At 42.5% G+C, this 27,682-nt stretch overlaps 1 protein-coding gene across 1 annotated transcript in view; it reads left to right on the top strand.

The window, feature by feature from the left end:
* Positions 1-27,682, top strand: part of PPM1F (protein phosphatase, Mg2+/Mn2+ dependent 1F) — a 128,246-nt gene that overhangs the window by 9,940 nt on the left and 90,624 nt on the right. The window contains exon 2 of the mRNA XM_073629032.1: positions 21,615-21,751. Within this exon, the coding sequence (XP_073485133.1) occupies positions 21,615-21,751 (137 nt within the window). The remainder of the gene's footprint in view (positions 1-21,614; positions 21,752-27,682) is intronic.

Genomic DNA, 27,682 nt, shown 5'->3' with positions numbered 1-27,682 from the left:
TCACATCATGTAAAGAGTCGGTCACTCACCTGGAGCGACGTTATCTTGGTTTATTCATCTCTCCAATGGGACACAGATGGCCAAAAAAAAAACTTGACGGGTTATAACCCTTCCTTTATCCACAATGGAAAAAAATGCCTTAAGTTTAGTTCTACTTTAATAGTGTAATATAAAATAATCACATGTAAAGAGCCAGAGTTGGATAAACAAATGCCTAACATCAAAATGATGGAAACAAGTGCATGGCAGGTCTTCTTGACATCTGTGCTTGTGATAGATGGTGGACTGATAAAACATTGATGGCACAGTGCCCCTAATAGGGGTCCTTTGGGGACTTCTGTTTTATTAGGTACTTATTACATAGTGAGAGTGCTCATCCGACACTCACCATGCAGGAAGTGATACAGTGAGCTATAGTGACTCATTGCATTGCTGCTTCTCCTGTTTCCCTGGGGATCACTTCTAAGCTGTCTTTTCACTCTGAGTGCTCATCCAGACACTCCTCACAGGGACCCTGCCAGCTTCCTTCTCCCTCTGTCCCTCAGGGAGGGAGGAGACCGCTTCTCCTTGTGGTAAGCATCTGTACAGACACTTGAGAGAGTCCGCCCGATGCAAAGGTCTGCACCTAACATCTGGGCTACATTTTAGCACTGATATTTCTTTATAGGGCACAGAAAATGTGATATGCATGTGACAACAAATTGCAGTTTGATTATTATTTTTGTTTCACATTTCTAGCGCACGTCATAAACCCTTCTTAACATAAGTCCAACTATGTTGTTTAATCTGTGCCAAATAAACAGAAGGATCTGACAGAACTATGAATGACAGTGTATGGAGTGACAGTATCTGTGTGGTAATACAGCACATATTCATGGTGTGTGCAGGAAGATCTGTCTTTCACCTATGCCTTGGCCTGGATCTGCTGCCTCTTGGGTTCCTTTCCTCCGCATGCGTTCAGCAGTGGCTGTAGATTGGTCGGGAGTGGCATGGGAAATTGGTGGTTAAATCTCCATTTGGGAAGCACCTCAGTGGATTGGACATAGCGAGGTGGCCTATAAGTGAAGTGTATAGTATCTGTACATCGCATGCCCCTGGGGATGGTGTTCCCAAGAGTGTTTTCAGCTGAATACTCGCAGGAAGGACAGAGGCTGCTTAGCTCTCCTTCATGTGGTAGAGGGCTCCATATAGGTTTTTTTTTTTTTTTTACCTTAATGCAGAGAATGCATTAAAGCGGTTCATCGCAAAAAAATTAAAATACATTTTTTTTTTGTGTTTTTGTGGTGCAATTTGCGTCCATACAAAATGAATGGGCGTAAAGCGCACTGCACAGACTCTCATACAATTTCCCTCTCTGCTCCTGTGTGTGTGAACCAAGTAAAGATAGCGAAGTACTATCTAGTGCAGCAATAGGCAGTTTTATTAAAATGTTATAACTCACAAAGTAAATATCTAGTCAAATCCATATCCATAACCATGCAGTGTCCCTGTCCAGCTAATGATGGCAAACCACAGCTGCTGGCGGTGCTGTTTGGTTTCATGTATTTTAGCACTAGCTAATTTTAGAGTAACTTTCCAATATGGCAACCTTTGGGCTTCTGCACATCACTGGTATAAAAGAATACCCCCAGTTATCTATTATGATTGGCCCACTGTTTTTTTTCCAGAAACCTGCACTGCTTCAAATTCACATTCCAGTTATCCCTGCAGTAGATTTTCTTTTCTTTTTGTTTTTTTGATAATGCCTAAGGGCCCTTAACAGCATTGTGGTGGGGTAACGTGTGTTGTTGCCGCCTTGATTTTGAATGGCACCCTAGTGTACCTACTTTGCAGCATTGCGCAGTGAGCCTTGATGCATTAAGGTAGATTGCTGTGCACTGCTCTGGTGATTACAATAAAGGCAGAAAATAGATTAGACTATATATCTATCATTTTTTCTTTTCTTTTTTTTTTTTTTTTAAAGGGGCAAGTAAAAAAAAATTCAGTTACTTCAGACTAGAGAAAAGTATGAATCATTATCATGCAGAAACAAAAAAAATACTTCAAAATGACAGGCATGTGAAAGGATCCAATTCTTTCTTCTCTGCTGTCTGGGAGGGTCCACTGCTGTATCCATGTCTCCTCTTGGTGACATGGGCACTGCCTATTGGCTGCTGAGAGTGACTATCCCCTGGATCCTAAGGGAGTCCTTAGTCTTAAAATGGTTCTGAAGTTTTTCCCCCTAATGTATTTTCTGTATTAAAGTGGTTATTCACCCTGGAAATAAAAACAATTGTCAGCAGCTAAAAATACTCTAGCTGCTGACTTTTAATATTTTTTTTAATTTAAAGTTTTTATTGTATTGTAAGAAGGAAAAGGAATACAGAACATCTCCAATTGGGCATACCCTGGCGTTATTATGCATATATAAACAACAAAAGTGATAAGAGAATACTGATGAGTAGCCTCTATCAAGCTACATCAAGACTAAAGGTTTAGCATTAGATAAGCTTTTCTATGTCTTTGTTATACAAATGTTTATCATAACATTGTACTGGTCTGTTAGCCTAGTGAGGAGGTGAACTCCCAAGGGTAATAATGGTAGTGGGATAAACAAAGGGAAACTGCATTTATTAGCACACTAAGGTGTTATAGGCTTATGTGATGTAAAGGGTGCAAGATGTGGGAACCATTTCAGGAAAAATTTAATATTGCTAGCACAGTGGTGAGCTTCTCGAGTCAGAGATCCAGAATTTCCAGGTGTTATTAAATCTATTGACGGACATATTGGCCTTGGCAAAGGAAAACTCCATCTGGAAGTGCAGGTTGAGTAATCAAATGGTATCTTTTAATAAGGGCGGGTCTGTCGATTTCCATTTTTTCACAATCGTTAGTCTTGCTGCTATTAGGATGTGTGTGACCAGCGTTTGTAAGTGTTTTGGCCATGCGGGGATTGAGAGTCCCAGAAGCAGGTCGAGTGGAGACATAGATGGGGATAAACCACACAGAGATCCAATCAGTTTCTGTACCTTCCTCCAAAAATCCTTAACGAGGTGGCACTCCCACCATACATGTGCAAGAGATCCAAATTTTATCACAGCCTCTCCAGCATTTGGGCGAGGTATTTGGGTATATCCTCGCTAACCTTTCTGGGGTAAAGTACCATTTGTGAAAAAGCTTCTGTAGTGATTCCCAATGGTTAATACAGTGAGATAGGCGTAGAGGCAATGTGAGGGCTTTTTGCCATTGTAGAACTGGAGGTGGGTGATCCAGCAAAGAGGGCCAATACTGTGTGGAGGAAGATAGCAGGTCGGTAGCTGGCTTGGTGAGCAGTTTATACACTAGAGAGATTCCTTTGACGTTGGATGTATCCAGGTTGTAGAACTTGATCAGGGGGAGCAAGACACAGTCCGAGGATGACCAGTCTAGTTTTGACAGGCTGGATCTAATCTTTAAGTAGAGAAAGAACGTGTTTTTGGATAGACCAAACTGCTGTTAGATGTTCGAAGGTATGCAAACCTGAAGGTGAGAAAAGCATATCAAAACTGGTGATTCCGGCTTTTGTCCACTCCGAAAGGGGTAAGTCTGGGGAGATAAGGTGCATCGCCTCAATGGGTAGTGATGTTAGAGTGTCTACTGAGATCCCTCCATTGAATTGCAGTAGTGCGGACCAGACTCTTATGGAGGATGTGATGGTATCGCTTAGGATGGAGATTAAGCCATAACGCAGCGAGGAAGAGTTTAGTGTTCGTAAGCAGTATGGTGGCTTCAATTTGTTTGCAGTTTGTGTGGTGGTTATCTGACCACCAGAATTTCAATTGATCTAAAATAGTTGCTCGGTGATATGCTTGGATGTCTGGTGCACCCAAGCCTCCGTGTTGAACTGGGGTTACAAGTATAGCTTTTTTTACTCTAGGATGCTTTTGTTGCCAAATGAAACTATTAATGATCCCTTGGAGTTTCTTGATCTGGTTTTGTGCTAAAGGTAGGGGTATTGTACGAAAGAAATATAAAACATGGGGAAGTAAATACATTTTTGCCTGAGCTACCCTACCAGCCCAAGAGGCCGGAACCTTACTCAGTTATTTTACTAGCCGTGTGAGCTTGCCCACGAGGTCTTCTAGGTTGGTTCTCGATATTAACTGGCTAGGGAATGTTAGATGGATTCCCAAATATGGGAGAAAGGAGTTGGGGGCCCAAGCAAATGGTGAGGTAGAGTTAATTGCTTTTACAGTCTGAGGGTCTAGGCCAAGGTTAAGCATTAGGGATTTACTGTGATTCAGCTTATACATTGATACGGCACTGAACAATTCTAGGACTCTTTGGACTGCGGGAAGGGACAACAAAGGATTGGTTAGGGCTATAATCACGTCGTCTGCATATAGGCCAATTTTGTGATCAACTTCTCCAATTTTTATCCCCGAGATCGATGGGTCAGATCTAATGAGTTATGCTAAGGGTTCCATTATCATGGCAAATATTAGAGGGGACAATGGGCACCCCTGTCTGGTGCCATTAGTAATCGGAAAGGAGTTGGAGACAACACCAGAAGTCCAAATGCGTGCAGATGGGTGAGTGTACAAGCCTAATATTGCAGTAAGAAGGGTGCCCGACAGTCCAAATTTGCGGAGCACTGCCTCCATGTACGGCCAATAAACCCTATCGAACGCCTTCTCTGCATCCAAAGATAGGAAGAGAGAAGGCGCTCGAATATGCTCCGTCCATTTGATAAGGTCAATAAAACGTCTGGTTCCATCTGAGGCCTGCCTGCCGGGCACAAATCCCACTTGATCAGGGTGAATAATCTGGGGGATTATAGTGGAGAGGCGTTGAGCAAGGAGTTTGGCATAAAGTTTAGTTTCTGTGTTGAGTGAGATCGGACGATAGTTGGCAGGGTTGTCTGGAGCCTTTCCCGGTATTGGAATGGTGACCACTAAGGCATTGAGGGATTCCTTAGGGATTAAACCTGTGGTAGCAAATTGGTTGTACATGTTACATAAATGGGGGACTAAGGGTTGGGTGAAGCGTTTATAGTACTCATTGGGTAGTCCATCAGGTCCTGGTGCCTTATGTAGTGGTAAGTGTTTTTTTTTTTTTGTTTTTTTTTATCAGTTTTTGGATTTCGTTATGAGAGAAAGGAGCTGCTAAGAGGTCAAGTTGTTCTGAAGAAATAGAGGGGAGGGAGATAGAGGATAGAAATTTCGTTATGTCAGTTTGGGAGGGAGCAGATTGGGGGTCTGTTTCCGTAAGATTGTAAAGTTTTGTATAGAAATTGCCAAATTCATTGGCAATATCTAGCGGCTTAGTCAGGCGCTGTCCTTGAGAACCAGTGAGAAAGGCGATTCTTTTGTTGGCGATTTTATTTTTTAAATTTCCCTGGTTTATTGGTTGATGAGTAGGTATTCAATCGTAGTCTCTTTATGTAAGGGCTCTTTCACACAGGGCGGATCAGTGATGATCCGCCCCGTGAACACCCGCTTGCTCAGTGGGGATCGCTCCGCCGATCCCCGCTGAGCAGGAAGATGACAGGTCCGTCGCTGCACACTGCAGCGACGGACCTGTCAGAGCGCCACTCTCCCCTATGGGGGATCGGATGATGACAGATCGTAGAGTCCTTTGTCACCCGATCCGAAAACGGATGGAAAAGTAGGGTTTTCCTCTGTTACACTTTTCGGATCGGAGCGGGTCGGATGTCAGCGGACATGTCACTGCTGACATCCGACGTTCCATAGGGATACATGTATGTCTGTTTTTCATCCGAAAACGGAAGGATGAAAAACGGACATACCGATCCTCCGTGTGAAAGAGCCCTTATAGTCATAATTTTTGCGAAGGTGATCGCTGAGCTGGAGTCTGAGGTTTTTAAGTTCTATGGAGATATTACTAGAGGGGGATCTTTTGTTCGTGAGTTCAAGAGATCGAATTTGTTTTAGGAGGGACTCAGGAGTATGGGAGTGTTGTTTTTTTGCTTGGGCCTCAAGTTTTATGAAGAGACCCCTTAGAGAAGCCTTGTGAGCATTCCAAAGAATAGCGTGATCAGTTACAGAATTTACATTTTGCTGGAAATAATTGTCAATCTCGGATTGTATCCGAGACTCAAAAATGGGATTGTTAAGGAGGGAGGTATTCAGTCGCCAAAACGTATGTCTGGCGGTTTGTGTAGGAGATGCTAGCTTTATCGTGACTGGAGCATGGTCAGACCACGAAATGGTTCCTATATGAGAAACGGTGATAGACTGAAGTAGATGCTTATCTGTTATATACATGTCAATACAAGAATAAGATTAATGTGGTGGGGAGAAGTAGGTGTAGTCTCTCTCCATATCGTGCATGCACCTCCAGGAGTCATATAAGTCCTCTCGATTGAGGATAGCGCTGAGGGCCTACAACGTGAAGGATTGGAAGTATCTAGTGAAGGGTCAATTACTTCATTAAAGTCTCCACAAATAATTAAGGGTGAAGATCTAAAAGGAGTCAATTTGGCAAAGAGGTTGGCATAGAATTTTTTTTTTGGCCTGTGTTGGGGGCATAAATGTTGACTAACGTGAGAGGGCGGTTGTCAAACGTGGCTGATAGGATTAAGAATCTGCCCTCCTCATCACTTTCACAATGGTGGAGTTTGAAATCTATTGCCGCATTAATTGCAATCATAACTCCTCTTTTTTTTTTTTTTTTTTTTTTTAGAAGCATTTGCAAAGAAACAGTGGGGATATTTTTTGTGAATACATTGGGGTTGTTTAAGTTTAGAAAAGTGTGTCTCCTGAACACAGATTACATCTGCATGCTGTTGTAATGCTTCTTTCCATAGCAGGTTGTGTTTAAATGGCGAGATTAGGCCCTTCACATTAAGGGAGGTGATTGAGAGTGACATGATAGCAGAGCACTTATGAGGGCCTAGGCAGAGGGAGAGAGACTTCACCTACCGCTGATAGTTGGTAAATACACAGAGAGACAAATCAATGCTGTATGTGGTACCGGTAGATGAACAAAAAAACTAGTCGGCTACTAAAATACAAACAATTTTAAATCCTGAAAGAGAAATAAAACAATTGTTAAATAATCTGTAATGATATCAAAAGTCAAAGAACCGTGTGCTTAGCACAACCTTAAACCTGGGGGGTGGTGAGAAAAAAAAGGTGTTTCGCCCAGGCTGGAGATGAGAAAGGCTGGGGATCTAGGCTTAGCCTTAGGTCATATTTTGTTGGATACTTTAGTTGCCGTGTTCTTGGAATCAGATGGCTTGTATGTGGGGATAGCTTGTTCCATTTCTCTGGGAGCAATGGGGAGGAGACCCCAATTGGTGAGTTTCTTGTATCTTTCGGAGTGAGAATAGGGACGATCTTTTGTTGGTGAGTAACCAGCAATTTCGTTGGGAAGCCCCATCTATACACTATTTTTTTCTGCTGGAGAATAGATGTAACTGGGGCGAAAGCTCTGCGCATTTCCATTGTGGCAGGAGACAGATCAGTGAATAGCTTAACATTAGCGTAGGGGGCCGGCAGGGGTTTCAAGGATCTGGCAGCGGAGAGAACTTGCTCCTTAACATGGAAGAAATGTATCCGCGCCAAAACATCTCTAGGGATGTCATCTGAGAGGTGTGGCGGTTTAGCAATTCTGTGGGCCCGGTCAATTAGAGTATCACGGGCGTTGAGACGTGGAAGTAAGGCGGAGATGAGTTGCTACATGTATGGTGTTATTTCATTCGGTTTGACTGACTCAGGGATGCATCTAAATTTGATATTATTTCGCATAGAGCGGTCTTCTAAATCCGCTAATTTCATTTTAATGTGGTGGATTTCTTCCGTGTGGTGCTCATATGCATCTAGCAATTCATTGTGCGCTTTAGAGTAATCCTGCAAATTTTCTTCCAGAGCGTCTGTACGCTCTTCTATGCAGTCTATCCTGTCATGCATCTGGGATATTGATAGTTGGAGCTCTCTGTGTAAATCTTGCTGCAATGTAAGAAGCATAGATTTCAGTGTTGCTTCAGAAATGGTGTTATCCGTGGCAGGGATAGGGACAGCCAGAGAGGGAGCATTTTGGGATCCATGTGTCCCTGCAACAACATGGGACCAAAATTGCTTTTTAGCATGTGGCTCCTTGTTTGGGGAGTGTGCAGGGGAGGTAGCCAGCCTCTTACCTCTGTCAGGGGGTAATCCTCCTAGGGGTTCCTCTGGAGGAGGGTGGGTGTACATAATTTCTTTTGTGGATGCTGTGGCTGGGTCTCCTTGATGAGGCAGCTCTGTAGGGGCAGCAGGCAGGCAGTCAGAGCCGTTATGGGAGCCGTTTCTATTACTGGCGTCGGCGCCATCTTGGGTCCCTTGCATGGCGGTGGCCGCCGAATAGTAATCAGTCAGGTGGCGGGGATTCGGCGGCTTGTAACGCTGCAGCAACATGCCCTAGAGTGTCCCCGGTCCTCCCACGCTCTGATGGTGTGAGCTGTGAAGAGGAAGGGAGCTGTGGGTTGCCGTTCTCCAGGCCGTGGAGCGGAGGCAGCCATCCTGGTCCGCAGCAGGCCACGCCCCCTGCTGACTTTTAATATTATGACACTTGCCTGCCTAGAGATCCAGCGCTGTCCTCACCCGAGTCGGCTATTTGGGTTCCTTGCGCCAGTGTATTTACTTTGGAAAGCTGGCTATGACTGCTTGCTTCTTCGCAGCTGGCTTCCCACTGCACATGCGAGAGTCGCGCTGCACTTTGTCAATAGTCCAATGGCCTTTTGGGAGTTGTGATGTCACGTGTCCCAGAAGGCTGTGGGGAAAGGGGCAGGGCAAACTTCTGCTTGGATTGCCGCTGCGATCGACTGGAATTGGGAGCGGGTATCTGTCAAAAGTGCCAAAACTTACAGGGGGAGGGGAGACGGACAAGCAGAACTTCCCTTTTGGGTAAAGTCCTGTTTTTAAGGTAAAAAACCTTCCACTACCTGTCCCCCCCAACCCCCCCAACACTTACCTGACTCCTGTATTGATCCAGCGCTGTGCATGGCTTCAGGTCTTCTCTCCTTCTCTTCTTGGTCTCATAGGCTTTGCTGAGAACTGTGGGAGCCATAGGCCCTGCTGCTGTCAGTCAAATCCAGAGAGCTGGGGGCAGGGCTAAGCCGTACTGTGTGTCTATAGACAGCGTGCCCGCACACTTGCTATGGGGGAAGACATAGAAGAAGAGGAGCGAAGCTTGCCTACAGAGGACCCCAGAAGAGGGGAATTTGGAGTGGCACAGAGCAGGTAAGTATAACATTTGTTTTAATAAAAAAAAAAAAAAAAAAAAAAACAAAACTTTACTGTCACTTTAAGTATTCAGTTCTGTGATGTATGATAGTGTTTACTTTTTTTTGTTTTTTAATCCTGTCTGTGTATGAATGAAAATGCCTTTTTACCAGTATTTTGTAAATTTTTTGTTGTCTGTTGTTCACACATAGATCGAATACTATTAAAGTGTTATTAAAGATAATATTGTTTTTGTTTTTAAAATAATAAACATCTTATTCACCTGCTCTGTGCAATGGTATTGCACAGTGCGGCCCTGATCCTCTTTTTCTGGGGTTCCCTGCTGGCGATCTTGTCTCCTCCTTCTCTTCTACGTTTGCCCCCTGTAACAAGCCGCTTGCTATGGGGGCACACAATGCATGCTCACTCCTGAAATTTGTGACTTTATGGAGCTGCACTCCATAGCCCCACCCCCCCACTTCCTCCTCACTGCATTTGGTTGACAGCAGCAGGAGCCATTGGCTGTGAGAAGTGGAAAAGAGAGGAGATGCAGCTGTACACAGTGCTGGATATCTTCTCCCTTCTCTTCCCCACAGGGCAAGAGGGAGGATGGAAAGCTATAACATGTTTTTCAGCTAAATGCAGGGAATGCATCAAGTTAAAATAAAGTTTTGGCATTAGAACCACTTTAAAACTCTTGCACACAGACCTAATTTAATGATGTTTATACTTATTAACATGTCCTGAGTAAAATGTTCTGTACTGATCTCGCATATACGCGTATAAGCACGTAAATATGCATATACATGCGCAAAATTCTTCTTCATCCTTTTCTAGTTCAGTATTGCAGTATACAGTGGGTATGGAAAGTATTCAGACCCCCTTAAATTTTTCACTCTGTTATTTTGCAGCCATTTGCTAAAATCATTTAAGTTCATTTTTTTTCCTCATTAATGTACACACAGCACCCCATATTGACAGAAAAACACAGAATTGTTGACATTTTTGCAGATTTATTAAAAAAAGAAAAACTGAAATATCACATGGTCCTAAGTATTCAGACCCTTTGCTGTGACACTCATATATTTAACTCAGGTGCTGTCCATTTCTTCTGATCATCCTTGAGATGGTTCTACACCTTAATTTGAGTCCAGCTGTGTTTGATTATACTGATTGGACTTGATTAGGAAAGCAACACACCTGTCTATATAAGACCTTACAGCTCACAGTGCATGTCAGAGCAAAAGAGAATCATGAGGTCAAAGCAACTGCCTGAAGAGCTCAAAGACAGAATTGGCAAGGCACAGATCTGGCCAAGGTTACAAAAAAATTCTGCTGCACTTAGGGTTCCTATGAGCACAGTGGCCTCCATAAGCCTTGAATGGAAGACGTTTGGGACGACCAGAACCCTTCCTAGATGCAGTTGGGAGATGGGAGAAAGTTGTAGAAAGTCAACTATCACTGCAGCCCTCCACCAGTCGGGGCTTTATGGCAGAGTGGCCCGATGGAAGCCTCTCCTCAGTGCAAGACACATGAAAGCCTGCGTGGAGTTTGCTAAAAAAAACACCTGAAAGACTCCAAGATGGTGAGAAATAAGATTCTCTGGTCTGATGAGACCAAGATAGAACTTTCTGGCCTTAATTCTAAGTGGTATGTGTGGAGAAAACCAGGCCCTGCTCATCACCTGTCCAATACAGTCCCAACAGTGAAGCATGGTGGTGGCAGCATCGTGCTGTGGGGGTGTTTTTCAGCTGCAGGGACAGGACGACTTGTTGCAATTGAGGGAAAGATGAATGTGGCCACAGACTGGGCCAAAGGTTTACCTTCCAACAATGAGCCTAGACACACAGCTAAAATAACGGAGTGGCTTCACAACAACTAAGTGACTGTTCTTGAATGGCCCAGCCAGAGCCCTGACTTAAACCCAATTGAGCATCTCTGGAGAGACCTAAAAATGGTTGTCCACCAACGTTTACCATCCAACCTGACAGAACTGGAGAGGATCTGCAAGGAGGAATGGCAGAGGATCCCCAAATCCAGGTGTGTAAAACTTGTTGCATCTTTCCCAAAAAGACTCATGGCTGTATTAGATAAAAAGGGTGCTTCTACTAAATACTGAGCAAAGGGTCTGAATACTTAGGACCATGTGATATTACAGTTTTTCTTTTTTAATAAATCTGCAAAAATGTCAACAATTCTGTGTTTTTCTGTCAATATGGGGTGCTGTGTGTACATTAATAAAGAAAAAAATGAACTTAAATGATTTTAGCAAATGGCTGCAATATAACAAATAAATTTAAGGGGGTCTGAATACTTTCCGTCCCCACTGTATATGTGTATACTTGCATATAATACTGCACTCAAACATAACATTTTTAAAAAAATTTTTTTTTTTTTTATTTTTTTTTTACATCTGTTACTTTATTATGCAGATGTATGCACTCTTCTATGGAGAACATAAAATAAAAAGTGGCCATTTCTAATCCTGTGTACTAGAGCCCCTACTATTTTAAGTGCAAACTGAATTTTGCTTTTAAATGTGTTTGTGTGTGAGTTTTTTTTTTTTTTTTTGGTTTTTTTTTTTTAACAGATCCTCAAACTTTGAGTAATAAATGTCAAGTCAGCTAGAAAGACATAAGTAACTGTGTTGAGTGAACAGTCAGATGTCTCAGCAGGCCCAGCCTTCATACCTATCATACCACAAATACACTTTGCCCGATACCAGTTGTCTTCTTGTGTAACACCAGCAATATTTAGTCTACTCTTGTTTTAAAGTAAGAAACCTGCTTACCTTGGACTCCTTTTTGTACAATGGTATATAATATAACAAGCACTAATAGGGATGTGCAGAAGTCTGAAAAGTATTCAGGTTAAATTACATTTGTAACTTTCTGGATTATGTTTGGTACTTACTCCTGTAACTTTTTCTCAGTAATGCTTAATGTACACGGATGTTTTACAACCTCTGCTGAACAATTTAACTTGACAGATAGTAACCGACGTTTAAAAACTTAAGTTTTGCAGAGTTTACATGCCGCGCTTGCGTTTTGGAAGAGTTTTTCTTTTTTTCAAATAGTCAAAAATAAAAATTAAAAACCCCTGTAAACAAAGCGTGGCTAAACTTGAGTTACTGCGTTTAGAAGCTGTTACAGACGTTTGCCGTTTCAAATGCCTCTGATCATCCATCCTGAACGCTTTTTTTTGCTTTCCAAAAAATGCTTCTAAATGCGACTGCCTAGAAATGACTATAAATGACCCTTAAGGGGCAGCTGAAAAAAACACCCTAACTGCTCCTAAACGTCCATTTACCAGCAGCAGTGTACTTGAAGCCTAGGCCCCATGTACACTTGTGCTGCTAAATGGATGTTTAGCGGCAGTTGGACACTTTTTTTCAACTGCCCCTGAACTCATTCAATGTTATCTTATGTGTACAAGTACACAGGTTTGTTTACTGTAGTTTTTTAGGCAGTTGCGTTTTTATAGGCCTTTTTTTTTTTTTAAGGCAAAAAAAATGAGTTCAGACGTTTAGTGTCTGAAATGTCGGAAACTTCAGCATCTGAACTAATTTTTTTGCCTTAAAAAAAAAGGGCCACACTCACGTTATGAGGTATATTTTTTGTATGTACTGTTATTGTTTCTCTTTTCGTTGTATTTGTACAATAAAAATGAATTAAATATGCAAATACTCAGTATGCCAGTAGATTAGTGAGTCTCTTAGCAGAGGGGGTGCAATGTTTTAAACCTGGGTTATATTAGTCTTTACGTTTTGACTTCAGGTTTAGATTGAAGGGCACAAAATAGCTCTAACGCTTGTGCACACAGGAAGTTGTTTGAATGATGCTGGGTACCCTGGAATTAAATATATCCTTTCTCTTTTCCTTTATTTGTATGTTTCAGCAACTTCCATTTAAAGTGGATGTAAACACGATTCATGAAATTTGAGCTGGGCAAAAGTATTCACCCCCCCCGGCTTTTTACCTATTTTGTTACATTACAGCCTTTAGTTCAATATTTTTTTTAATCTGAATTATATGTGATAGATCAGCACACAATAGTCTAAGTTGGCGAAGTAAAATTAGAAAAATATATACATAACTATTTTTCAGAAATAAACTGATAATTGGCATGTGCATATTTATTCACCCCTTTGTTATGAAGCCCAGAAAAAGCTCTGGTGCAACCAGTTGCACACAGGTGGACATAATTTCACCAATTATGACTTCTGAAGGTAATCTAAGTGTCACATGATCTGTCATTACATATTCACACCTTTTTGAAAGGCCCCAGAGGCTGCAACACCTAAGCAAGGGGCACCACTAACCAAACACAGCCATGAAGACCAAGGAACTCTCCAAACAAGTAAGGGACAATGTTGAGAAGTAAAAATCAGGGTTAGGTTATAAAAAAATATCCAAATCTTTGATCCTAGGAAGACACTATCAAATCTATCATAACCAAATGGAAAGAACATGGCACAACGGCAAACCTGCCAAGAGACGGCCGCACACCAAAACTCACGGACCGGGCAAGGAGAGCATTAATCAGAGGGGCAGCACAGAGACCTAAGGTAACCCTGGAGGAGCTGCAGTTCCACAGCAGAGACTGGAGTATCTATACATAGGACAACAATAAGCCGTATGCTCCATTGAGTTGGGCTTTATGGCAGAGTGGCCAGAAGAAAGCCATTTACTTTCAGCAAAAAACAAAATGGCATGTTCTGAGTTTCTGAAAAGGTATGTGGGAGACTCCCAAAATGTATGGAGGAAGGTGCTCTGGTCTGATGAGACTAAAATTGAACTTTTTGGCCATCAAAGAAAATGCTATGTCTGGCGCAAACCCAACACATCACCCAAAGAACACGGTGGTGGCAGCATCATGCTGTGGGGATGTTTTTCAGCAGTCAGGACTGGGAAACTGATCAGAGTTGAGGGAAAGATGAATGGTGCTAAATACAGGGATATTCTTAAGCAAAACCTATACCACTCTGTCTGTGATTTGAGGCTAGGATGGAGGTTCACCTTCCAGCAGGACAATGACCCCCAAACACACTGCTAAAGCAACACTTGAGTGGTTTAAGGGGAAACTTGTAAATGTGTTGGAATGGCCTAGTCAAAGCCCAGACCTTAATCCAATAGAAAATCTGTGGCCAGACTTAAAGATTGCTGTTCACAAGCGCAAACCATCCAACTTTAAGGAACTAGAGCAGTTTTGCAAGGAGAAATGGGCAAAAATCCCAGTATTAAGCTCATAGAGACTTATCCAAAGTGACTTGGAGCTGTGATAGCCGCAAAAGTTGGCCTTACAAAGTATTGACTTTAGGGGGTGAATAGTTATGCACATTGCCTTTTTCTGTTATTTTGTCTTGTTTGCTTCACAATTAAAAAAAAAAAAAATAGAAAAAAAAAAATCTTAAGTTGTGGGCATGTTCTGTAAATTAAACAATGCAAATCCTCAATCATGTTTTTATTCCAGGTTGTGAGGCAACAAAACACAAAAAATACCAAGGGGGGAATACTTTTGCAATGCACTGTATGATAAAAGCAGCTGGAGTTTTATTTTTGGGAGGATGCTATAAATATATTAACAGAACCCTAAACTATAAAACGGTCAGAGCTGAAAGTCTCTACCTATGAGCAGTGGGGGTGTGTGCCTTTTCCCCAATCAGCTGTATGCCCAGGCTTCACTGCAGTGCTGACTAGAAAGAGAAAATCTCCTAACACGATGTGCACTTTCTAAACAGTATATAAATATGAAGACTGCATATATACATGTAAAATTTATATAGGGAGATTTGTTTTATCCCTGAGTATCATCTGAGGCTGTTCTCTTCACTGGGTATATATCCACTTTAACCAAATCCCGACGGGGCCATAGCACAAAGATGGCTACAGCGCGGTGGGCTTATTCTGGGAGGGCGTCCATGGACGTCCTTCCAGAAAGGCGTGGCCCCTGGGCGTGCACCCAGGAATGTTTGTGACGTTGGGTCACGGGTAAAGGGCCAATGACAGCGGCTCTTTATCACAAGTTTGCTCGCGATCACTTGCCAACAAACCGGAGCATGTCTGCAGCTCCTCCCCTCTCCGCGCACTAATCTGTACAGTGTGCGAGGAGAGGTGGGAGCCAGGTGCAGCAGCGCTGTGGGTTGTCTCTGGAGTGCCCACAGTGCTGATCTGTACCCATCCACGTAACATCCATCCCTGGCTCATCCATGCTCCATATGTGCCCATCCATATTCCATCTATTGCTCATCCATGCTCCATATGTGCCCATCTATCGCTCATCCATCCCTGGCTTATCCATGCTCCATCCATCCATCCCTGGCTCATCCATGCTCCCTATGTGCCCATCTATCCTTGGCTCATCCATGCTCCATATGTGCCCTTCCATGCTCCATCCATCCCTGGCTCATCCATGCTCCGTATGTGCCCATCCATACTCCAACCATCGCTCATCCATGGTCCATATGTGCTCATCCATGCTCCATCCATCTATCCCTGGCTCCTCCATGCTAAATCCGTGCTCTATCCATCTCTGGCTCATCCATGCTCTATCCATCCCTGGCTCATCCGTGCTCCATCAGTGCTCATTCATGCCTTTATCCATGCCACAGCAGTGCTTATCGATGCCACACAAGTTCTTATCCGTGCCACATTCTTGCCACTACAGTGCCCATCAGTGTCTCACAAAAGTGTAATAGGTAGTCAAATTAGATTTGAAATGTATGTCCCTGATGGTGCTCCCTGCATGTTGGGCCTTTCTGTGGCCAGGCTGTGGAAAACTCTCACATGATGTATTACCATACTGACATGTTCAAAAGACTCATTATGCTTCATAGAATATACCTTGGGGTGTTTACTTTCCAAAATGGGGTCATTTTGTGGACGTTTCCATTGTCCTGGTGCTCCAGGGCCTTCAAAAGTGTAAGAGGTAGTCCAAAAAATTTAATATGTAATTTATGTCCCTAGAACACCTGATGGTGCTCCCTGCATGTTGGGCCTCTGTATGTGGCCAAGCGTATGTAAAAGTCTCACACATGTGGTATCGCCAGAAGCAGGAGAAGTAGTAGAATGTGTTTTTGGGGTGTAATTTGTGGTATACATACGCTGTGTGAGAGAAATAACCTGTTAATGACAATTCTGTGAAAAAAAAAATCTTAATTTTTGCAAAGAATTGTGGGGAAAAATTACAACTTCAAAAAACTCACAATGCCTCTGACTAAATACATTGCATTGTCTACTTTCCAAAAAGGGTTCATTTGGAAGGGGTTTTTGTACTGTCGTGTCTTGTTAGGGTCTCAAGAAATGATAGGCCGTCAGTACATCAGGTGAGATCAATTTTCAGAGTTTGGTACCATAGCTTGTAGACTCTAACTTTCACAAAGACCAAATAATATACACTGATTTGGGTTATTTTGGCCAAAATTTATGAAGAAAATTTACTAATTTGCAAATCTTTATAACAGAAACTAAGAAAAATGCAGAGCTGCATGAATAATTGTTAAAAAATTAGGACCTTGATTCATTAAATATATATATATACACACACTTTTTTGACAGCTGTGATATATATATATATATATATATATATATATATATATATGTGTGTATGTATATATATGTATGTATGTATGTATGTATGTATATATATATATAGATAGATAGATAGATAGATAGATAGATAGATATAGAGAGAAATATATTTATTATAATTTTTCTTTTTTTTTAGCAGAGACCCTACAGCTGGGTTAGGCAACCTTCTGAAAAATGTTTTCAAAGAAATTAAGCGTGCCGATTTAATAACAAAAGAATGTCCAATTCACACTCTCAATCACGAAATTTTTTTTTTATAAAGTAAATGGTGTAAACTACTTTGGGTAATAGTGGCAAATTAACATCCTGCACTCTCACGCCTCAGATCAGCCCCAATTCCTGCACCTCCAGTCCTCAGATCACTGTACCCCCCCTTTTCATCTGTCCCACCGCTGTCTTGCTGACACTACGCTGCTTTGCTGATGGGGAGGGAGTTGTGTGCCGACAAGAGGCTTTGTGTTCTGCTTGTGGCACCTGTGCCAGGGGTTGCCTACCCCTGCCCTAGAAAATAAAATGGCAGTTGTTGCAATATTTTATGTCGCACCGTATTTGCGCAGTGGTCTTTCAAAAGCAATTTTTTGGGAAAAAATTAATTTAAAGAAAAAAAAACTAAACAGTAAAGTTAGCCCAATTTTTTTGTACAATGTGAAAGTTGTTACGCTGAGAATCCTAAAAGAATTGTGATCTTTATTCTAAGCAAAAAAAAAGGGAATCTCATTTTATCCAGAATCGTGCAGCTCTACTGTCATGCCTTCTTTCTATTACAAGGGATGTTTACATAATAGGAATAAATGTGATAAGAAAAAAAAAAAGGTAAGAATAAAAATTAAAAGTAATGATTCTAGCGCTAGACCTCCCCTGTAATTCTAAATGGGTAACCTGTAAACATTTTTGCATGTAAAATATTTTTTTCCCCAAAAAATTGCATTAGAAAACTTGACATAAAGTTGCAACAACCAATGTTTTTATTATCTAGGGTCTTTGCTAAAAGAAGAAAAAAAAAATATATATATTATATATAAAATGTTTTTTTTTTTTTTTTCTGGGGGGGGGGGGGTTCTGCGCAATTTTTCTAGGAAAAAAAAATATTTTTACTTGTAGGAGAGACATGCAGCAGGTGGTTAAAGCGGGGTTCCACCTAAATTTTGAACAATATCTGTATGTATTCTCTTCCTTGCCTAGATGCTGACATGCCGTTTAAAAAAATTTAAATTGCCGTAATTACCTTTTATTTTTCTATTCTTCTTTGCACTTCCTGGTTCTCCTCCCATGGGAGTAGGCATGTTTCTAGCCTCTCCCAGACTCCTGGGAGCTAGTCTCAGGCTTCCCAGGATGCCACTGAGCATGTGCGGGAACGAGCGGTGAATGCTGGGAGCACAGCATTCACCACATCCAGGAAATAAATGCTTGTGGGCTTCAAATGCCCACAATGAAGATGGAAACCGCCTTCAGTGAATAATATAAGTTATTCTTTCCGACGAAATCTGACACAGGCGGACATATTACACACAATATGTGAGTATGTAATGCTGAGAAGAAAAGTTTGTGAATGAACTCAAAAAAAAAAAAAGATAGATAGGTGGACCCCCGCTTTAAGAATTGGTAAGCTGCAATATAATTGTTTGCTTTTGGGCTTAAAGTGGTTGCTAAGCCACTGTGATATCTTTATATAATCCTGTGTGTTTAGTTATGCTATGTGCCCCAGTCTGTTTTATTAAAAAAGAAACGCCCTCTATACCTGATTTCAGAACGTCGCTCACGTGACCGGCTGCCCCTCTCAATCTGACAGCTAGAGTGGGAGGGGTTGAGAATGCCCCGCTGACAAGAGTCGGGAGGAGAGAGGCAGTCGGTCACATGAGCGGGAAATCAGGTATAAACTAGAGGACGACCGATATATTGGCCGATTTTTGGCGTTTTTTAATTAATTGTGCTGATAAAAAAGGCCAATTATAACTTCAGCAAATGACTTCTGTAAGGCCCCTTTCACACTGGGACGGTAGGGGGCGTCGGCGGTAAAACAGCGATATTTTTAGCGCTCTTTTACCGCGGTATTCGTCCGCTAGCGGTGCGGTTTTAACCCCCCACTGGCGGCCGAAAAAGGGTTAAAACCACTCGTACAGCGCGGCTATAGCCGCGGTATTGCCGCGGTATAGCCGCGCTGTCCCATTGATTTCAATGGGCAGGAGCGGTGAATACACCGCTCCTTCACCGCTCGAACGATGCGGCTCGCAGGACTTTTTTTACCGTCCTGCCAGGGCACCGCTTCAGTGTGAAAGCCCTCGGGCTTTCACACTGAACAAACAGCGGAGGCTGTTTAGGGGCGGTTTGCAGGCGGTATTTTTAGCGCAATAACGCCTGCAAACCGCCCCAGTGTGAAAGGGGCTTAATAGAAGTCAATGCAAGTTGCCTGAAGTCTTCTGTGGAGGATTTCTCTCCTCTGGGCAGCCTGCCAAGTCTGATAAAAGAAGCTAGAAAGATACAATGTTTCTTCTTATCAATGAACTGAACTCTGTGTGTAGAAGCTCTCAGTTTAACCATTAAAAGACTAAATCTTTTCTGACGCTTGTTGCTTACAAGTAAAAATCCTGTATTTTCTGCTAGAAATTCACTTAGAACCCCCAAATATAAATATATATAATATATAATTTTTTTTTTTTTTTTTTTAACAGAGGCCCTAGGGAATGAAATAGCGGTTGTTGTAATATTTTATGTGTTACGGTATTTGCGCAGCGGTCTTTCAATTTAAAAAAAAAAAACTAAGCAGTAAAATTAGCCCATTTTTTTCGTCCAAAAGTTTTGATTACCTGTTTTTGTGTATTTAATATTTAAGATATAGTTTTTATTTTTTTTTTTTTTTAATCTAAATTATACATACAAGTGAACTGATTGGAGGTTTGTTTTGTTTAATAAATGTTTACATGTAAAAAAATTTCTGTATCACTTATTACTTAAGGCTGCTCTCACAGTGGAGCGGGTATGCGTTGACTGTAAAACACTGCTAGTTTTAGCGGCGCTTTATCGTCAGTTTAGCGGCGCCATTCGGCTGCTAGCAGGGCGTTTATAACCCAGCTAGCGGCCGAGGAAGAGGTTAAATGCGCCGCTGCCGAAGCGCTTTGCAGGCGCTTAGGCAGCGGTGCGCATTCATTTCAATGGGCAGGAGTGGTGGAGCAGCGGTATACACCGCTCTAAAGATGCTGCTTGCAGGACTTTTTTTTTTTTTTTTTTTTAAACATCCTGCCATCGCCTCAGTGTGAAAGCACTTGGGCTTTCACACTGAGACTGCAGGGAAGCCCTTTTGCAGGCACTATTTTTTAGCCCAAAAGCACCTGAAAAATGCCCCAATGTGAAAGGGGTCTAACTGTTAGATTTTATGAGATGAAGGGAAAAAAAAAATCGGCCTAACATATCGGCCCCAAAAAATCGGCATCATATATCGGTCATCGGCCACCGCGATTTCTAAATATCGGCATTGGCCAGAGAAAAACCCATATCGGTCGACCTCTAGTATAAACGGCATTTTTTTTTTTTTTTTTTTTTTATAAAACACAGACTGGGGTACATAGCATAACAAAACACAGAGGATTATAGGTAACATTTAATGTAATTTCAGCAGCAGGAGGGGGGTGGGCACTGTCACGAGCTGACAGAAGAGAGAGTGAATGATAGAGGCATGTAATCTGACAACGGTGTTAGGGCTTAGCAGCCATGATAAACTGTGGTCATGTTTACAGGGGGGAAGGGCAGAACCAGGCAGGATCAGCCAGGTATTTTAGCTTATACAGGGGGCCATTGTGCTGTATAACATGATTTAAAAGAACGGGATCCCCCCCTCTCCTTTGTTACCCAAAAAAAACAAAAACGCTTTAATACTACTTTTAAGGTCAGTTTTATTTATAGGGTTTGGACATGCCCCTCATTTATTTGGTTTAAATCATCTTTGGCAGTCTCCTCCCCTGATTGTGTAAAAGGGAATTCCAGTTGATGTCAGTAATGTCCACTCACATTTTTACTTTCAGCTGGAAAATGAGTGGGGGAGTGGCGAATCTCAAGTTAGGTGTTAATACTCACATTGTTGCTGTAATGTAAATGAAATACATTCTGGCACCTCTCGCTCAGGAAAAAGTGGTTTAAGACAAGACTTTGCTTCACACATACCAGTTTAGCCATTTTTATTGTCGGCATCTGTATTTGGCCTGTGATTTTATCAGTGGACATTGGGATCTGCAGGATCTTCTTTCTCTGATACTAAGGTGATTATCTTGCCTGCCTATTCTGTTCCTGGCTTGTTTCCTCTGCATTGCAATTGCATCTGTCTTGGCGTACTTCCTGCTATGACAGCATTTCCTCTCAGACTTCCTTCCTCCTATGGTATTTCCTGGCATGATGCCTTCAGAAAGAATACAGTAGAGAATGAATAATCATTTTTATTTCTGGATCCTGACTGATAAGTCTACCAGTAAAATCTTTATTCATCTGGTGTAAGTGACACAGAAATCCTAATAGATTGCATTTCTAAGTCCTACTATACATACTTTTTCTAAATACCATTGTTCTATAAGAAACCCTCAGCTTCAGTCCACCCAAGGCCACAATTTATTTTTGTAGATACTGGACAACTAAATATTTTAAGCAATTTTTTTCAGGATATCCGACATCAGGCTAGGGTGAAACTTGCAATTGTGTGACAGGTATATTGATCTGCACATGTACATCTTGCACCACTTCTGATTTCACCACCAGATTTAGTTTGCGTTTTAATGTTATAGGTTGTATTATGAAAATAAAATGCTTTGTGACATTTTAGGTTTTATTGCCATTATATTCAATTTCTCTTTTTATACAGAGGTGGTCCCTCTTGGCTTGCTGCCAGCCTAACCAGGGCTGCTGTTGACCAAACACTGCAGAATGACCTGGCCTCATTCATGGAAAAGAAAGGAGATGTGGTAGAGGAATCACAAGGTGATGGTGAGACTGAAGATTGTGAGTATGGATTGTGAGATTTGTGACCTAATCTTATAGAAATTTTCCTCTTCTTGTTGTGCGTTGCCTGTATTGTTTGATCCACAGAGCCAGATATTGAAATGAACCCTTTTACTGCTACTGGCATATGTGAGCAGCAGTGGAGGGGGGGGTGGGGTTACACTTGTTTATGGGTGCTACAGCCAGCAACGTGTGTAAAGCTGACTTCTGGCCATCTGATGTCTCAAAACCCAGATGTCGGTTTTAAAGAGAACCTGTCATCAAACCATTGTATCACATAAGAACTTTTTGGTCCCCATTGATATACAATAAAATTTAGTGGGAGAAAAATGGTGCAAAAGAAAAGTTAAACTCAATCACTTAAACCCCATACATAAATAAAAAGTAGCAAACAGGTGTTTGGGGCACCTACGTGCGAAAACATTGATTTTGCTACATACGGTATTCCTGCTATTAAGGCTGTAATTAAAGCAAAAGGCAATTCAACAAATTGCTGAAATAAGGGGGTGATCTTTTTTCCAACTCTGTGATTCTGTTTGATTTTTTTTTTTTTCAGACATGTTGGCGTTCTATCTTTCACTTGAATGTTACAAGTTACACTGGATAAAACAAAAATGGTGTCAGTCTTCATTTCAAGCTTCAAAGCAACATAATGTGCTTATTTTAAAGGGGTTTTTTTTGTTTTTTTTTTCTATACCCGCTGTATGCTGAGACTACTAATTTTAGGGCCTTTATTCACAGTGAACTCTAAAATGATAACCTTTAGGGGCTTTTAACCACTTCAGCCCCGGAAGGTTTTACCCACTTCCTGACCAGGCTATTTTTTGCGATGCAGCACTGCGTTGCTTTAACTGTCAATTGCGCTCCCACGAACCCAAATACCCAAATAAAATGTCCTTTTTTTTTTTTTTTTTCCCCACAAATGGAGCATTCTTTTGATGGCATTTGATCACCTCTGCAAATTGGATTTTTTGCGCTATAAACACAAAAACAATTTTGAAGAAAAAAAAACAAACTATTTTTCTCCCTTCATCTTTCAGGATAGCACCTGGAGAGAGCGCAGCTCCACCCACTTTTCCCAGGAAACACTGCAGTCAGTTTTCTTTAAAGACCGGATGCTTCCACCATGGCCTCAGTTGTAGTGTTTCCTCCGCCATGGTGGAAGCGCTGCAGGGAACCAGGGGTGTGCTACGCTTTCTCCAGGTGGGGAGAGTATGGGGCATACCAGTATTTCTTGTCTTTTCTCAGCAGGCCAGCCCAGCTTCCTCCCTCACGTGTGGTGGATGCTCCGGCGTCCCCTCCTCTTCATACCCGGCGAGGGCCAGGCTGCTGGAGGTGCCCCCTCCTATAGACCGGCTGCACAGGCTAGGAGGAATGGCAATGGCGTCTCCTCCATCCCTAAAGCCTCATGCCTTCCGGGTTCCGGGGGCTGGACATCCGGCGGCGCAACGCAGCTCCCAGTTCCGGCCGCTGGAACGCAGGAGGAGGGGACAGTCTCTTTCGGCTGACATCATTTCCGGCCCTCGCAGCGGCAAGCGGACCGGGAAATTCAAATAAAAACATGCAAACACTGCTGTAGACCTTGCAGCGATGGAGGAGGAACAAGCGGCGGTGGCAGGAGCTGGAGCCACTCAAGTCAACCAGGCCCAGGTAAGCAGGGACAGTTCTCTCTGTCTTTTACTCTATGGGCATGTATTACTTCCCTTCCAAAAATTCTATGGGGAATTTGGGAGCCTGCAACACTCTTGTAATCAGGAAGAGTGTTTGATTATCCTTTTTAAAGAAGTGGATCTGTGGGGGGGATTCACTGGCTGTGGTACAAAACACAGGAGTTAGAGTTTGCTCCTCTGTTTTTGCAGCATGCTATGTTTTTTTCTATGATTAAAATACAATGCTAAAGGGAGGAAATGGTTATTTTTTTGGGTGTATTTCAGAAAGTTAAAGAAAAGACCAAACATTCCTCCCCTCCTACTAAAAGGAAATGTCCGTCATGTAAAAATGTACTCAGAGTCCTGAACAAAGGTGTTATGCAGGTCCTGCATAGCAGATTTAGTTAAGGAGGAAACCACTCCTGCTACACCTGCGACTCAGCAAGGAGAATTATTAAACTCCTTCCGGAAGGAACTGGCAGACACATTTGAGACGTTCTGGTCCTATCTGGATAAACACCCAGCTGCAAGTGGCAGCACAGTACCCCGTTCTCATTCATCTGTTTCTGCATCCAGAGGGGGCAGTGATTCAGAGGATGAAGAGCGTAGTGTTTCCTCAAGCACCGAGGAAGAAGCAGATGAAGAAAAAGATTTCTTCTTCTTCTTCTCGGTATAAATTATCCTTAGAGGAGGTGGATGATCTTTTGAAAACTATCCACACTACTCTAAACATCACAGAGGATAAAGCCCAGTTGTCATTACATGATAAATTGTTTCAAGGCATGGGTGAGGTTAAACACCGGGTATTTCCAGTGCATAAGTTCCTATTAAAAGGGAATGGAAGGACCCAGAGAGGGCCCCTTTCTTTTACAAATCCCTCAAACGGAGGTTTCCTTTTGAAGAGGATAGCTCTCAAGTCTGGAACAAAAAAAAACAAAGCTTGACGCAGCTTTTTCTCAAGTATCAAGGAACGCTGACCTTGCGTTTGAGGATATGGGTGTCCTAAAGGATACCATGGACAAGAGGGCAGACTCCCTATTAAGGAAAGCATGGGATTCAACCCTAGCAAACTTGAAACCAGCTATGGCCTCAACCGTGGTAGCCAGGAACTTGGAGCACTGGTTAGAACAGTTGAAAGCACACATCGAGGCAGGAACTCCCCGAAAAGATCTGTTGGATACACTGCCAGTACTACTGAAAGCGGCTTCGGCTGAATCAATAAAAATGTCAGCCAGATCCTCAGCTTTGATAAACTCAACTCGTAGAGCTTTATGGGTTAAGACATGGACCAGGGATACAGCCTCAAAAACAAAACTATGCGGTCTACCCTTTGAAGGAGATTTGTTTTTTGGCCCGGATCTTGAAGCCATACTTGATAGAACTGACAAGAAAAACGACTTCCCAGTAAAGAAAAAGGTGATCCTGCAGGGCAATAAAAATTTTCTCGAAAAACCACGGACAAGAAAGAGACAGGTTACAAAAAACCCTGGAGGTCTTGGAGAGGGAGAAGCAAGTCAGGAGTACTATTTCGCCCCCTTACCCCAAACACAAAAAGCCAGTCCTCCGACTGTGGGAGCAAGGTTACATACCTTCTTTCCACAGTGGAAGACTATAAGAGCCAGTCCGTTTATCCTCAAAACAATAATGGAGAGTTACAGACTGGAATTCTCTCAACCCCCACCTGTTCATTTTTACCTAACCCAGGCTCCCCGAGACATAGAGAAATGTGTGGCAATGACATTAGTCCTACAGGAATTGATTCAACAGAGGGTGATCATAAATGTTCCCCCCCAAAGGAGGACAGGGGTGCTATTCGCACATATTTCTTGTAAAGAAGCCTTCGGGCAAATTCAGATTAATTCTGAACCTGAAGATGCCAAACAGATCGATCAGGTACAAGAAATTCAGAATGGACACAATCTTTTCAGTAAAGGGTCTCCTGACCCCAAGCTGTTTTATGGCATCCATAGATCTGAGAGATGCATATCTATATGTGCCTATAGCACCAGCATCGCAAAAACACCTAAGATTTGCAGTCAAGATGGGAGACTCAATCCTACATCTTCAGTTCAGAGCCCTTCCTTTCGGTCTGTCCTCCTCTCCGAGGATATTTACAAAGATCGTAGCAGAGGCCTTAGCCCCCCTCAGAGTAGAGGGAATATCGATTGTCCCATGAACGACCTTCTAATATTTGCCAAAACAAGGGATCTATTAGGGAAGGATCTGGAAAGGACAAAGTCACTTGGAGGGTCTCGGCTGGATAATAAACCAGGAGAAATTAAACATGATTCCATCTCAGACAATAAAATTCCTTGGATATACCATCAATTCCATACAAGAGAGAATCTTTCTCCCGGAGGAAAAGATAGAGAAGGTTCAGAATGCCGTAAAAAAGACCCAGACAAACCTGCCAATTTCTATCAGGGCAGCTATGTCAGTCTTAGGACTCCTCACTGCATCAATACCAGCAGTACAATGGGCACGTCTCCATGCAAGGGATCTCCAGCAAGCAATTCTAAGAAATTGGTCCTATGGAGAGTCCCTGGAGAAATTGATCAGGATGCCCCTTCAAGTTCAGAGGAAGCTCTGGTGGTGGAGTCGTCGCTCTGCCTGGACAGGGGCCTGCTCTGAAGTTTTCCCATAGAGAGAAGGCTAACAACGGATGCAAGTTCTTGGGGTTGGGGCACCCACCTGGAAGGCCAGATGGCTCAAGGGAATTGGACAAGGAAGGAAGCCAGGAGATTCTCCATTTGGCGGGCTATTCTTCTAGGACTATGGGCCTTCGAGAAACTGGTACCAGGGTCACCATGTCCAAGTTTTGTTGGACAATGCCACAGCAGTGGCCTATATAACAAGACGGCACGAGAAGCAAGGTATTGCTATTCTTAGCTCCTCAGATTTATGTCCTGGGCAGAAAGCAACTTGAGATCTCTAACAGCGGTGCACCTAAAGGGAGATCTGAATCTAGTAGACTTTTTGAGCAGAGAAAGGATACTACAATCAGTGTGGAGTCTGAAAGCAGAGGTATTCCAAAGCTTAATAGAAAAATGGGGAAATCCTCAAATAGATCTGTTCGCATCACAGAACAATACGAAGGCCTATTTTTCACTAAACAGGCAAGATCAAGAGAAAGGATTGGATGCGCTGGCACAACCGTGGAACATCCACTTGTGCTACGCCCCCCTTTCAAATGATCCCTTTGGTATTAAAGAAGCTACAAAAGGAAGCCACGAGTATGATTCTAGTGGCTCCCTTTTGGCCCAAAAGGGCTTGGTTTGCAACTGTGCAGAGGATGGCGGTGGAACCTCACTGGGTTCTTCCACTACGGAGAGATCTCCTAACCCAGGGACCCCTTCAACATCCGAATATCGAACACTTCAGACGGACGGGGTGGTTACTGAGGAGCGGATCCTAAAAAGAAAAGGCTTCTCAGACAGACTGGTCTCAACCCTTTTAAGTAGACGAAAATAGGTTACTAGAGCAATTTTATTTTAAAATATGGAAGCATTTTAATTTTTGGTGCACAACTAAAAAGTTCTCACCACAGGAAATTCTTTCGGTTTTAGAATTCTTCCTTGAAGGAATGGAGATGGGGTTGGCGGCCAGTACCCTGAAGGTCTAAGTGGCCGCTCTATCGGTTTTCCTTGAGAGACAACTATCTCAGGAGCCGCTTATTAGATTTTTTTTAAGGCATTGGCCAGAGCTAGGCCAATACCTTTTTAAGTTTTTTCCAAAATGGGACCTATCATTTGGTTTTACAAGGTTTGAGCAAGAGACCTTTTGAACCTCCAGAGGAAGCGACAATTAAATTATGGTCGCTCAAATTAGTTATTTTAGTGGCAGTTACATCAGCTAGAAGGGTAAGTGAGTTGCAAGCCTTATCTATATTAGAACCTTTCTGTTATATATTTCCAGACCGGGTAGTGCTAAAAATTGACCCGGGTTTTCTGCCAAAAGTTCTAACAGCATTTTATAATCTCCCTACCTTTTTGTCCTACACCATCCAGCTCTAGGGAAAAGTCTTTCCATAGCCTGGACGTGAGAAGGTGTTTATTACACTATCTAGAGATCACAAGAGAATTCAGAAAATCAAATTCACTCTTCTGTTTTTAGGACCACGTAAAGGGTGTAGTGCCTCTAAAAACACTATAGGTAGATGGCTGCGAATGGCCATCAGTGAAGCCTACAGAGCTTCAGGGACAGATCCTCCCACAGGTGTAGTGGCCCACTCAACATGGGCAGTAGCAATGTCCTGGGTGGAAAGAGCAGGGGCTTCTCCGGG

The sequence above is a fragment of the Aquarana catesbeiana genome, linkage group LG01, assembly GCF_042186555.1.
Source record: "Aquarana catesbeiana isolate 2022-GZ linkage group LG01, ASM4218655v1, whole genome shotgun sequence".
NCBI classification, from domain to species: domain Eukaryota; kingdom Metazoa; phylum Chordata; class Amphibia; order Anura; family Ranidae; genus Aquarana; species Aquarana catesbeiana.
This window is presented reverse-complemented; position numbering and strand designations above follow the sequence as displayed.